The 12,597-nt window shown below is 45.3% G+C and overlaps 1 protein-coding gene across 2 annotated transcripts in view; it reads left to right on the plus strand.

Annotated features, from left to right (window-relative positions):
• Nucleotides 1–9,444, plus strand: part of Grin3a (glutamate ionotropic receptor NMDA type subunit 3A) — a 177,842-nt gene extending 168,398 nt beyond the window's left edge. The window contains exons 7-9 of one of the 2 annotated variants that reach the window (XM_050156108.1): nt 2,376–2,540; nt 3,735–3,811; nt 8,377–9,444. In XM_050156108.1, the coding sequence (XP_050012065.1) occupies nt 2,376–2,540; nt 3,735–3,811; nt 8,377–8,776 (642 nt within the window). In that variant the 3' untranslated portion in view covers nt 8,777–9,444. The remainder of the gene's footprint in view (nt 1–2,375; nt 2,541–3,734; nt 3,812–8,376) is intronic. The other variant, XM_050156109.1, reaches the window with a different exon arrangement.
• The last annotated feature ends 3,153 nt before the right edge of the window (nt 9,445–12,597 follow it).

The raw sequence follows: 12,597 nt of genomic DNA on the forward strand, positions 1-12,597 counted from the left end.
AGATCAGTTTGTTCTTAGAAATGTGCAGACCAGGGTTTGCAAATGGTGGCAGCCTTTGCATTCATCTCATAGGAAAACACAAACTATATTGCCGCTTAATTCAAAAGAAGAATCACATTGCCTAACTATCATGAAGATACTATTGGCCAGCTATGCGTGTACATTCCTAGCACACAGTGTGTGGGTTGTGGTATCACAATCCACCAAGGACGGCTGCATGACCTGAAGCTTTAACATCAGCTATTTATTATGTATTGCTTTATTTTTCATCTTGTGCACTAAAGATTGAACCCAGGGAGTTATATATGGTAAACAAGTGCTCTACTGCTGGGGTGCAGGTGTGAAACAAACACAGAGCATGTTTAAAAGAACATGACCGATCTCGTTTGCTTTTCATCGCTGTGATCAAACACTGACCAAAAACAAATTAGGGGAGGGAAGGGTTTATTTCGTGGCACTGAGGGAAGTCTGAGCAGGAACTCACCCAGGAGCAGAGACAAGGAGCACACAGCGAAGTTGCTCACTGGTCTGTTCTCCATGGCTCGCTCAGCTGGCTTTCTTACAAAACCCACGGGCCCAGTGGGGCCCCACGCATAGTCAATCATTAATTAAGAGAGGCCTCCATAGACTTGCCCACAGGCCAATGTAGTGGAGGCAATTCCTCAATTGAGGTTCCGTCAAGTACCTCTACTTGACAAAAGCTAACAAGCACAATGGCCCCAGGAGAAAGGGGCTGAATTACAATTTCAGCCTTAGGTCTTATCACTCAGACTCAGACTCAACATTCCGGCTGACGCTCATAGGTAAACTCTAGTGGGTTTTCAATTCCAATGCTAGGGTTTTTTTTTAATAAAAAAAAATTTGGCAGGTTGCTATAGAGAGAGAATGCATGGTGAGAAATCAGATACCAGAGGATCCCTGCAAGAGAGATTAACAAAAAGCACAGATGTCACCCTGTATCTGCAGCCTGGTTCCCCCCACATATTAGTCTGTTGGATTTGGGGAGACATAATTAATCTCTAGGCACCTCAAATGTGAAATGGAGGTAATTAATACTTAAAAGGGTATTAAAGATCATCATATCAATATACACAAATAGGCGTTAGCATGCCTATTAAATCTAGTGTGAAAATGAATACAGAGGACAGCCAAGGCTACACAGTGAAACTCTGTCCTGAAAAATAAAAAAGTAAGTAAGTAAATAAAATAAATATACCGAGCTGGAAAGATGGCTTTAGTAGTTAAGAAGAAATGTTGTTATTCCAGAGGACCCAGGTTCAAGTCCCAGCACCTACGTAGAAGTAAACAACTGTCTTTAACTCCGTTCCAGGGGATCCAACACCCTCTTCTGGCTTCCATGGACACTTGCATGTGTCGTACAGGCATACATGCAGGCAATACGTTCACATACATAAAATCACATAAAATCAAATAAAAATCTTTTGTTAGCATAGTATTGTGTAGGCATAAAGGAAGTTTAAATAAAGGAATGCATAAACTCAACACAGCTTATTATTATTGGGATAATATGGGAAAAATGAGAGTTTGCCCATGTGTTAATGGACAGGAGACCCAGTGTGAATTACATTTTTTTTTCCTTATCTTGACAGTCCCTTATTTTAAAAGTATGGCTCATTTTAGAGTTTCTGCTGAACATTTGATGACGTGAATGTTGAAACCCAACAGCAAGCCTCCCTGTTTCCTCTCTATCTATAGCAGTAATATATTGAGCACTAACAAAGTATCAATGATAACGACACAGCAGATTTAACCATGCTAGAAAAGAACTTTCCATGGCGTGTATCCTTATAAAGCCGCAAAACTCCTCACAAAAAGCCAGCAAGCGAGGCTCCTTGTCCTTCTTCTCCACAGCTGTCCCATTTGGGGGCCTGGTGCAACTGTCGATACCTTACTGGTTTATTTCCACAACTATTAGATTAAGGCATTGAACTGCAGGGTCCCGGCATTCCCTGCCAGATCAGACTTCCAGGATTATTCAGTCCATGAGCTTTTCTCCTTAAATCTATTCCTCCTCAGCTCCTGAAAGGGATTCTTTCTTTCTGTGACCAGTGAAGTGCTTCACATATCCACCTGTTACAGTTCTTTATTTCTCCGCCTCTAAGAAAGGGCAAAGTCCAGACGCAAAGCCTCTGAACGAATCCAGGGAGGGGGACACACAGGGAGGTCCATGTGTGACGACTGTGCTTAGCAGCAGCCTGAAGTCACTCGGGGTGTGTCCTTCGTGGGAGGGAGGGTAGAGTGGTGTTCACCCAGGGAGGAAAGGTCCCCGGTTAAAGTAAAACTGAATCCAAAAGAGCCGCCGCCGACTACCGGGCTGCAGGTATCGTGACGCGGCCTCTCCTGTCTTACCACAGACTCTGCAAATGGGCATCAAGCATTTCTCGGGCCTCTTCCTGCTGCTCTGCATCGGGTTTGGTCTCTCCATCCTGACAACCATCGGTGAGCACATAGTGTACAGACTGCTGCTACCACGAATCAAAAACAAATCCAAGCTGCAATACTGGCTGCACACCAGTCAGGTGAGTTCCGCAGGAACCTTGTGCCCGCGAGAAACCAAGAGAGGGGTGGTCAGGCACTCGGGGTCCTAGTGCCTTTTATCCCACTAACCCACCTACCCATAAACTGAGGACTCCGTGGTGTCTCTTCCTTTCCTGAAACTCTAGTGCTGCCCACAGAAGACACAATGTAACTGCTTCAAACCCAGCTTCACTTAACGAAGATCTTCTGGGATGAAGAGACAATATGAAAAGTCCATTCCCCACAGATTCGTCCCTTGCCAAAGCGAAAGCTAGCAAGAGTCTCGAGTTCCCATTTGCTTTTAGGTCTGTTTTTCTGTCAGCAGTTCTGAGGCTTGCTTGTGTGAGGCCATGTCTCACAGAAGTAAAGTCTTCTCTTATAAGATAGACACTAACAGCTAATTTACAAAGATAATTAAAGACCAAGCAGACAGTTTTCTGCACAACTCAGCCATTGTGAAACCAGTGTGTACATCCTTGCTGCAGTCAGAGTGTGTAATCAGGATGGAGGAACTTTAGCATATCACCCAACTTCATCTGAACATGTAAGGTGGATGAGTTACCCCACCTCCCCAGTGTGGGGTCTCTTCTGCTCTGCGTGTGTGTGTGTGTGTGTTTTTTTTATCATTCATTTTATTTTTGTGTTTGTTTTCTAGACAAATAATTTTCTCACAGTTGAACCCCATTCTTCATACTTTCTGGGAAATCGTTGGTCTCCTTGGAGCCTGCAGACAAGTGATCTTCTCTGTTGTATGCTAATACTGTTAAACTCCCAGGAGGCCAGCTTTCCTTCCTTGGATTGGTCGCTTTTGACTCAACTCTGACAACTGTACAAGGCTTTGTACCACACAGAAGTTGCCGGTTGTCACTTCTTTGTATAATATAGCACTTTACCAACCAAAGCACTTCTCTTCCTTCTAGAAAAAACAGCCTATAACTTAGAAGCCTTGTTATCACATACCATTTCACCATCCAGAGCATTTCTCCTCCTTCTAGAAATAGCAAGCTATAATTTAGAATCCTTGTTACCTTGTGATGTGTTACTGAATGTTGACCTAATTTCATGCATGCCTGAAATTTGGGTTAAAGAAGCCATGGTTTGTAGTCACCAGATATGGTCTGTAACACCCCAAGCAGAGATTTGTCTCCTGATACACACTTTCCAAATGATCTCTATGAATCTGTTTTTCCTACCAGAGATTGCACAGAGCGTTAAACACATCATTTGTAGAAGAAAAGCAGCCACGTTTCAAGACAAAGCGTGGGGAAAAGAGGTAAGAGGTCAAAGCTAAAGCCCTCGGTAAAATAAGAGTTTAGACATGTGATCACGTGATGATATCCCATATTCAAAAAGGAAGCTACCTCTAAATAAGTATTCAGACCAAGCTGGAGAAATCTGTTGATAAACAAAATCAATATAAATTATGGATTTTCAGTTATAATCAAACAAAAACAGAAAATAAACAAATCAATGCACATAGACATAGATATACACTGAAATGCAACCTAGGCAAAATATCGACAGTCAGCTTAACAATGCAGGTAGGGACTACAGAGCCTGGCATCTGAGTACAGTCCCATCTTCAACATTTAACATTCTGTGTTACTTGTGCCTCAGATGCCTCATCTGTGAAACAGGAGAAAAGGTGTCCACTCCCTAGAGTTTTTATAAGCTATAAATGAGATAGTAGGCTCAGTCCTGAAATCAAAGCAAAGGTCTAATAAATACTAGCAAGTAGCATGTACCAAATGCATGGAACCCTTCATGTGTGGGTGCAACAAGCATTCATTTTTTTTTCCCCAACCTGGAATGCCTTCCAGGCGTGTTTCAATTTCTCCGATCTCCAGCACTCCTGGAAAAAAATGCAAAACATGCTACAGAGATGCCTGCCCCACTAAGTCCACTTTCCGACACTCTCGTGACTCCTTAGATAAGGTATTCACTAATAGGAAAAGAAACTAAATGCCTCAGAGGTCCACACCTTCACTACAGCCAGAACAGGGATGTCTGTGTCCTCATTCAAGGTGACTGAAGATGTCAGAAGCACTTAGGGTCCGCTGCTTATTGGCCTCGGCTGCAGCTGCCCGGGGCTGCCCTCCTGGATCTCCCGCATTCCCCAAGACCTCAGAGAGGGCATTGGCTTTGAGAACTGGTGGCGCATCATTAGCTCAAAGCTGGGATTTCTGGGTAGTTTAAAATCTGACACTAACACTTCTCATTTGCCCAGAAGGAAAATGATATATAGCAGGATTCTCGTCTAGCTTGGCTCTCCTCTGTGGCTGCTCTAGTCCCTGCTCTCTGGGTTGTATCTAACTTGTCAGAATCATTCACGGTCACAGAATGAACCATCACCTGGCTGTCAGTACAGTAGCCCCTTGTCACAGTGCACGTCTGTTAGTGACATGCTACAGACTGCTCTCTCTCTGTTACCTTAGAGAGGTTTTTCCGTAATATTTTAATCAGAGGAACACAAGAAGACATAGCTATAAAATACTGTCTTACAATTACAAAACATTGTTTTCAATGAATAGAAAAAAGAAGCCAAGTGACCCTGCCCCTCTGATAGTACTCTTATACCTACCTCAGCTAAGCTGAGAGCCAAATGTGTCTCTACACTCAACCCCTTCTCTCACCCCTCCTTACTCTGACAAAGAGCTAAGACAGAATACATCTTCATCCCTGTGACCCAATTAACCCTCAACCTGTCACTAACAGGCTTGCCTTGTAGCAGCACATAGGACATCACAGACCTACAGCAGGATGGGGCGGGAGGTGGGGCGGGAGGTGCTGCTAGGAGCGCTTTGTGACTGGAGAGGCTTTAGGAAACGATGGAAATGATTCTGATAAACTGACTATGGTCCAGAGAGATGGGACTCCAGCACCGGGGCTGCAAGCCAGGACAAAGAGTCATGCTGTCCACCCTTTCCTTTTGTTGGGAATGGCCCACGTTCCCTGTGGCAATTTCCCTACAGCCCAGGGCCTGCAACCTTCCAAACTCCATATGCATTTGAGGTCTCCCAGTGATGTTATGAGTTTTGAACAGTCCAATGGCATACTGAGCTTCCGTCTTACATACCAACCCCGATGACGTCTGCCTTGCTCATTTTAGGTTGAAAGACTTCTCAGTCCATTGGCCGCGTTCAACTTTTAACACCAGAGAAGGCTTGACCAACACACACACACACACACACACACACACACACACACACACACTCTTTCTAGTCGACACCTTATCTTTTAAAGCATCTACCACCTTGCACCCATAGGTATCCCACAACCACTCATCAACGATCACAGCACAGTGATGCTAAGTCCAGCTTTTGCTTATTGTTCTGTTTATCCCCACAAAGATGCTCAAGACTTGGATAGCCAGATTGCCCGTCTCTAAGCATGTCTAAGACTGTCTGATCACTATGGCGACCTGCATAGTCTAAGGAGCAGAGCAGACAACTCTACTCTTAGTGTTCCCCCACTGTCAGTCATTCTACAGTACTAGAGCTAGACTTCCTGACTTGGAAATAGCCTTTCTTTCCTCTCTTGCAAGAAAATGCAAATGTCCATGCCATTTGGATGACAGCCTGCTCTATTCTCTGTATTTAGTGCATGGATTTGGAGGGCCAGGTGAATGAAAGACTAACACGAGACTGGTAGCTTGGTGAAATCCTAGGTCATGGTACTGAGTCAAATTTTAATGCACGTTAATGGATATTTCAAGAGGGTTTTCATCTGCGATTCATGATTTATTCAATGTGAAAACTTAAAGGTCAGGAGGAAGCATCTATTTAATCATATCATCTCTAATAGTCTAAGGTCAGGGAAGTGGCTGTAGGTAGAATCACTGTAGCACTTTCCCCCGGACCACAACACAGGAAAAGTGAGCTCTGGGGCTTTCTAGAGCTTCAATAAGGTAAGGAATGAGCAGGAAGTTTGCAGTGCCTGTGTTAGTACCCTGGGCAAGTTTTATTCAGCTTCTGCTGTGTGAGCAGTCACCCCAATACTTACTACCAACAGTGAATTTCTTACTCATATATAGGTCAGCTGGCTCATGCGTATATCGGTAGCCAGAATGGGGAAGTGGGGGAGGGGGAGAAGCAGCTAAGGACTGTCTGATCAATTGTCCTCTGCTGGGTCACCTAGGAAGCCTGTGAACCTTCTCCGTGTCTGCCACCCATCAACAGGTCAATGAGGACTCACGTGGTATCTGCAGGGATTCGAGAATGACAATGTGTAGGGTCCTTAGAAGTATAGTCTTGAAACCTCTCAGCCTTCTTAGTACCCAAACCAAATAATGAGAGCAGAGCCAAGGGGGTGGCTTTTGACTGTAGAATCCAGCACTTGGGAGATGGAGGCTCAAGACTAATGTGGACTATATAATGAGTTCCAGGCCAGCCTGGGCTACAGAGTGAGACCTTGCTTCAAACAAACAATCTCATAAGCTAGACCTCATAGACCAAGGAAAGGGGCCATAGAATGAAGGATTAAACCACCTTGGCAATCTACTTCTGAGCAAAGCAACACAGAACCATCCTATTAAGTCTTTGTGTTTTGTTCTTAACTATGTAACTACTTCCAGAATTCATTTCCTCTCCTCTTGTCTTTCCAACTCCAGGGCCTCCACTCTGACTCTCCCAGGCAATTAATTAGGAGTTCAGGAATAAAGTTGACTCAGTTTTATGGGAACAAAACACAGGGCTTTAATAGGGGTTTCCTATTGTGCTGTGGCACATGGTCATAATCTTCCTCCTCCTCCTCCAGAGTGCAAAGGAATTGGTAGTCACACTGCTTAGACTAAGCTATTCTTACAGCTTATACTTGTCTCATTGCACCCGCTGTCAAGGTGTATTTAGAAACTTGCCCAGCTCCCTCCCACATCCATCCAGCATCCTACAGCCATGTGTCCATGATAGTGGCAAGTGATATATGTAAGCATGAAGGAACTGTAAATCCATTCAGGTCATCGGCACTGCAGCAAGGATCAAGGGTGTTCTTATTTCTGTTTGTTTTCAAGCGTCAAGCTTGTCATTCTCGATCTGAACAAAACCACCCCTGTAGTGAGAAACACTAATCCACCTTTATTCTCCCCAAAGCCCCATACAGCCTAGAAGGGATAAAAGTCAGCCATAAAATAACAAACCAGGGCTCAGAGTACTACATCTGAACAAAGATTTCTCACTTTTATTAATCTCTATAGCCATAGGACATCTCCAGGCAGTACTGCTTTCTGCTTTCTGAGCACTGCTTGAAGGTAGGTTATGAAAATGTACCCAGGTGTGGGAAAGATGGCTCCGCAAGAAAGAGTGCTTGCTTCGCAAGCAAGAGGACCTGGTTGAATCCCCATCACCCAAGTTAAAGCTCAACATGACTCCATGTGCCTGTAACCCCAGCATTGGGGGATGGGACAGGCAGATTCTGAGATCTTGTTGGCTAGCCAGCCTAGCTAGAATGATAACTTTGTGGACCCTGTCTAAAGCAATACAGTAAAAGGTGATAGAGGGAAACACAGGATGTCTTGTTATGGCCTCAACATGTGTTCATCCTTGCAATGAACCCGTCCATCTATATATTCGTATCTCTTTCCAGCTCCCTCTCTCATGCAAGTGCACACGTGTGCACGCGCAAACACACACACACAGATACTTTAAATAATTCATAAGACAATGCACCATTTCTCATTTCACCAGAAGACATCAATTCCTGTGTCAAAGCAACATAAGGCCTGGTGAGACTCAATTCAGTTCATGGCTCCTATTTTCCCCACGGTGCTCTAAGCAGGCAGTCTACTCATGGCTTGGTGACTTCATTTCTACAAACACAACTAGATCTCTGTTGTTCACCTAGGAGATGGAGAAGATGGGGATGCGGGACAGAAGGAGACTCTGAACTGTCTCTGTTTCCTAGGTCAAACATGGGACCCCAGCAGCTCATGGTGTGGAATACTTCTAATCTGAGTCATGACAACCAACGGAAACACAACTTTAGTGACGAGGAAGGACAAAACCAGATGGGTACCCAGACCCACCAGGACATCCCTCTTCCTCCAAGGAGAAGAGAGCTCCCTGCCTCACTGACCACCAACGGGAAAGCAGACTCCCTCAATGTCGCTCGGAACTCGGTGATGCAGGAACTCTCCGAGTTGGAGAAGCAGATCCAAGTGATCCGCCAGGAGCTGCAGTTGGCTGTGAGCAGGAAAACAGAGCTGGAGGAGTACCAAAGGACAAACCGGACTTGCGAACCCTAGGCAGTGCCACTGCTCCCCTTTCTCAGCCCTCGGTATTCGGAAGCCCTCGAGGCACTTTGTAAAGCTCTTTTGTATGGACTGACAATGGTGTGGAGCCCGGTAGTGAAGTGTGCAGTACTCGGCCTCACATGCAGCAGCAGCGGCAATTCCCACACGTGCCCCCCAGGTCTCCAGGGTAGGAATCTAGAGTTAGTCAGGGCTAAAGTCTGTACACGGGATCGGTGAGCAGCCAGAGAACTCTGGCTCCTGTCAGCCTTTTCACCTGGTGCCACAGTAATCTTTGCGGGTTTTTAGCCCTCTCTCCGCGCTTCAACAAGAGATAAAAAATTGTTGCGCATCCCTGTGTCTTACTGGGTTGGTTTTTGATATTATTACAAAATAGAATTGCCCAGGTTTGCAGGTTTGATACAACTTCCCAATCTAGATTTGATCTTACCTTCTGAAAAAGCAAGTTAGGAGCCAGGAAAACTAGGGCAGAGCAGATACATTAATTTAAAAAAAAAAAAAAATTGAACAGAGCTCAGAATTACAAGCAAGGGATGACTGGCTAAGGTAGCACCACGTGCTAGAGCAGTTCTGGATATCTGAGCCCATCCCAGCTAACGTTTAGTAGAAACATGTTGACACACCGCTCTGAAAGACAAAGGGAAGCAGGGAGTGGGAGCAGAGGGCAGGCAGACGGGGTATTAACAATGCACAAGGTGTGCTTAAAATAAAGCTCTGGGCCAGAAAGGCAATTTGGCTAAAGAATGTGTTGCACTATACTTCTAACGTGACTAAGCATCCCCACTATAGCGTGTGCCTTTTATAAAGGAGAGAGAAGCAGAGCAAGGCTATATCCTTAACAGAAACCTGTGCTCTACCCCCTAGTTAAAGCCTGTGACAGGGTCCGGGAGCCAACACTCTTAAAGGAAATATTCTGCACACCTCATGGGAAGCTGTTTTCAGATCAGTGGTCCCCTCTCTTAGCCTGAGGAACTCCAGAAGCCACAAGAGGTTTGTGAACATCACAATAGCCAAATACTGGAGTCTGCTCTGCTTCAGCATCTCCCATCCTTATACTTTCTGGTCTCTTATGAACTAAGGTCAGTTTGAGTCCAATTATCCTCCTGCCTCCATAGAATGCCCTCACGAGTGGATATAATTAACCTAGCATTCCCTCTGCTTAGGCATCACTTTCTAGTCACACGCTTGCTTGGCATGCAGAAAGCGAAGAACCATGAGATCTCTAGACTTCCTATCCGTTCCCAAATGATAGGCCAGGCAATCATCTAAGGCTCATCAGGCTGCCAATTGCCAGGAGTTATATTGGGAGGGTCTACTGGTGGGCCAGCGCCTCAGAACACAGTCCTAAAGTTCCTCTCAGAGAATCACTGCTCTGGAAGCCTGGCTACCTCTAGCACATGAGAAGGAAGAGCCTGTCTCTTTTTTTTTTTTTTTTACTTACTGATGGTCTCCACATTCCCACCTTAACACCAGGCTTCCATTTAGAAGTAGACTTTCTTGTTGGTCAATGCTGCATTGTCTCTGAACTTGCTTCCTCAGTTAAAGTCTACAATGAATGCACAATATTGTGCCAAAAAAGTGTTCAGATCGTTAAATGGGGCTTCCATCATAAAACTCCTCCCACTCCGGGACACAATGTCTGTGCTCCACCAAGAGCTACACAGATCCCTAGATGAAGATAGTGCCCTAAGTTGTAAGCAGAACACCTGAGCAGTGAGCTCAATGGCTAGGTAAACCGAGAAGTGCAAGGAAGCTCAGATATTCAAGAGGCAGGGGGGCTGTAAAAACAGATGGCAGCCTTGAAGATTAAACATTCCAAGTGAGGGAGAAATATGCCCGGAAACAGAAGAGGACAATATGCTTTACAATGCCCTCATTCCCTCCTGTACTCTCCCCCAGCAGGCCCCAGCTGTTTGGCAGGTTCCATCCCTCAGCCATTCCTCCCACCTGTTAATGCCCTGGGGCCACTGCTCTGAGCATCCCTGACACTTGCTCAGCCTGCAAGGCTGATGCACAGTGTACCTCAGTTCACATGACAACCATGCTCATGTGGTACACAGACATTTGTGCAGCAACTCATACTCTGAGTGTATTTGAGAGGCTGGCTATGTAAGGGAACACAGAGGTGAATTCTTTTGTAAAGAATCCTTTTGTAATGCAACCAATTCTCCCTTAACGTATCTGTTTTGTAAGTTTGGATTTTTGTATATCTGCTTTCTCTTACGCTTCTCTACTGAGGCATTCTGAGTAGTGGTGATCGCAATGCAGAGCAGAGAACCAGTGCACTTGGCCAATAACGTGGCCAGGATGCAACAAGAGTAAAGGAGGCTTACTGCTGTCAGCACTGCTTAAAATGCTTTCAATGTCCTGGGTGAAGAAAACGCATAATTGCTTGTGAAGCAGTTTTCATGATAAATAGCAAAATTTTTAATGGTAGTAATTTGAAGTGTTTTGCAATCTGTGAAACAGTTCTGTGTTTTGTACAAAGATTTCACGAAAGGGAGAGTCCTTCCAAACCTTCCTTCTGCTCTGCCTCCCTCAGTTCCCTCACCTCCCCCTGGGGCTCACAGAGGAAAGCTTTCAAGGGCACAGCTGTTGGAATGAGCTGGGGGCTTCAGCCTTGCCTCCTGAACTCCCATTTCATGGGATCAGGAGATCCTCTTTTCCCATCCAGGCTCTTAAACTGGCAAACCTGGAACATGGTCAACTGTCCCGCATTTCAAGGGGTTGTGGCCCATTCTCCAAGGTGGCCTGGCATGGGAAGCACACCAAGCATGACTGGCTATAAGCTGGTTTGTTTGACTAAGGGTTCCACAGTGCGCCTGCCATAAGAGACGAAAGAGTGCTCCTCCAACGATGCGAACAAGTCAGAGCAGCTGGGACAGCCAAGGAGGCAGCCACACAGACCTAGGAAGGCAGGGTCTGTAGTGTACCAGGATTTCCTATTATATGTAAGATCGGCACAAACCCTGTTCAGGAATGGCTGCTTCCCTTCCCGCTGAGAAATGGTACGTGGAGCCATGCAGACCAGAAATGCATCATTGGGATAACTCCTCTCTTTGGTGTTGGATCTGCTAGAGACTTGGGGCAAGCTGAGCACCCCTTTGTGTGGATAAGAAAGGAAAAGAAGCTACTTTACAGTTTCTTCTCCTCTCATCTTTGGAAAGGCAACCCTGAAAATCCAGTCTTCAGCAGAAATTGCTCTTCTAGTCATTAAAGCCACTAAACCACCTGCACTGTTTTGTTCTGCCTTTCCCCACCCACTCTCCCGCTCCTGTCAAGCACATCCTACCCAGGAACTCCCACACTCTCTTTCATTTCGTTGCCAATCATTTTATGAAAATGAAGTGCTTCTAAGTATTTCCTAAGGTCTGTGAAGAGTATTTGCTCTGCGTCTTCATTACAGTGTGTGTGCAACCGCTCCGCTCCAAGAACTGAAACGCTGTCTTGTGAGCATGACGTCAACAGGCTGTTTTGCTCCAGCCACTTTTCTTGTACAACCACGGGGAGGGACCAGATGTCCTCGGGTCTTTTCCATCTTCAGTTTCTATAACTGTGGAATAAATGTTCAGATAGAAACTTCACTTTTGGTCATGTTGCTGGCATTTGGGAGGGGGGATTCAAAGACTGGTGAGGCACCAGTCCCTTCTCACAGGAGTCCCAGGAATGCAAGACTTAGGCCACATATGCATGTCTTTGGTCTAGTCCATAGCAGCACAAAATATGCTGAGAATGGGCATTAGGAAGCAGAAACATCTTCATATGAGAAAGACATTACAGGGAAAATTTAAAGAAATAAAGTTAAAAAAAAACAA

The sequence above is a fragment of the Alexandromys fortis genome, unplaced genomic scaffold (assembly GCF_014885135.2).
Source record: "Alexandromys fortis isolate MF-2015 unplaced genomic scaffold, M_Fortis_MF-2015_v1.1 scaffold_92, whole genome shotgun sequence".
NCBI lineage: Eukaryota > Metazoa > Chordata > Mammalia > Rodentia > Cricetidae > Alexandromys > Alexandromys fortis.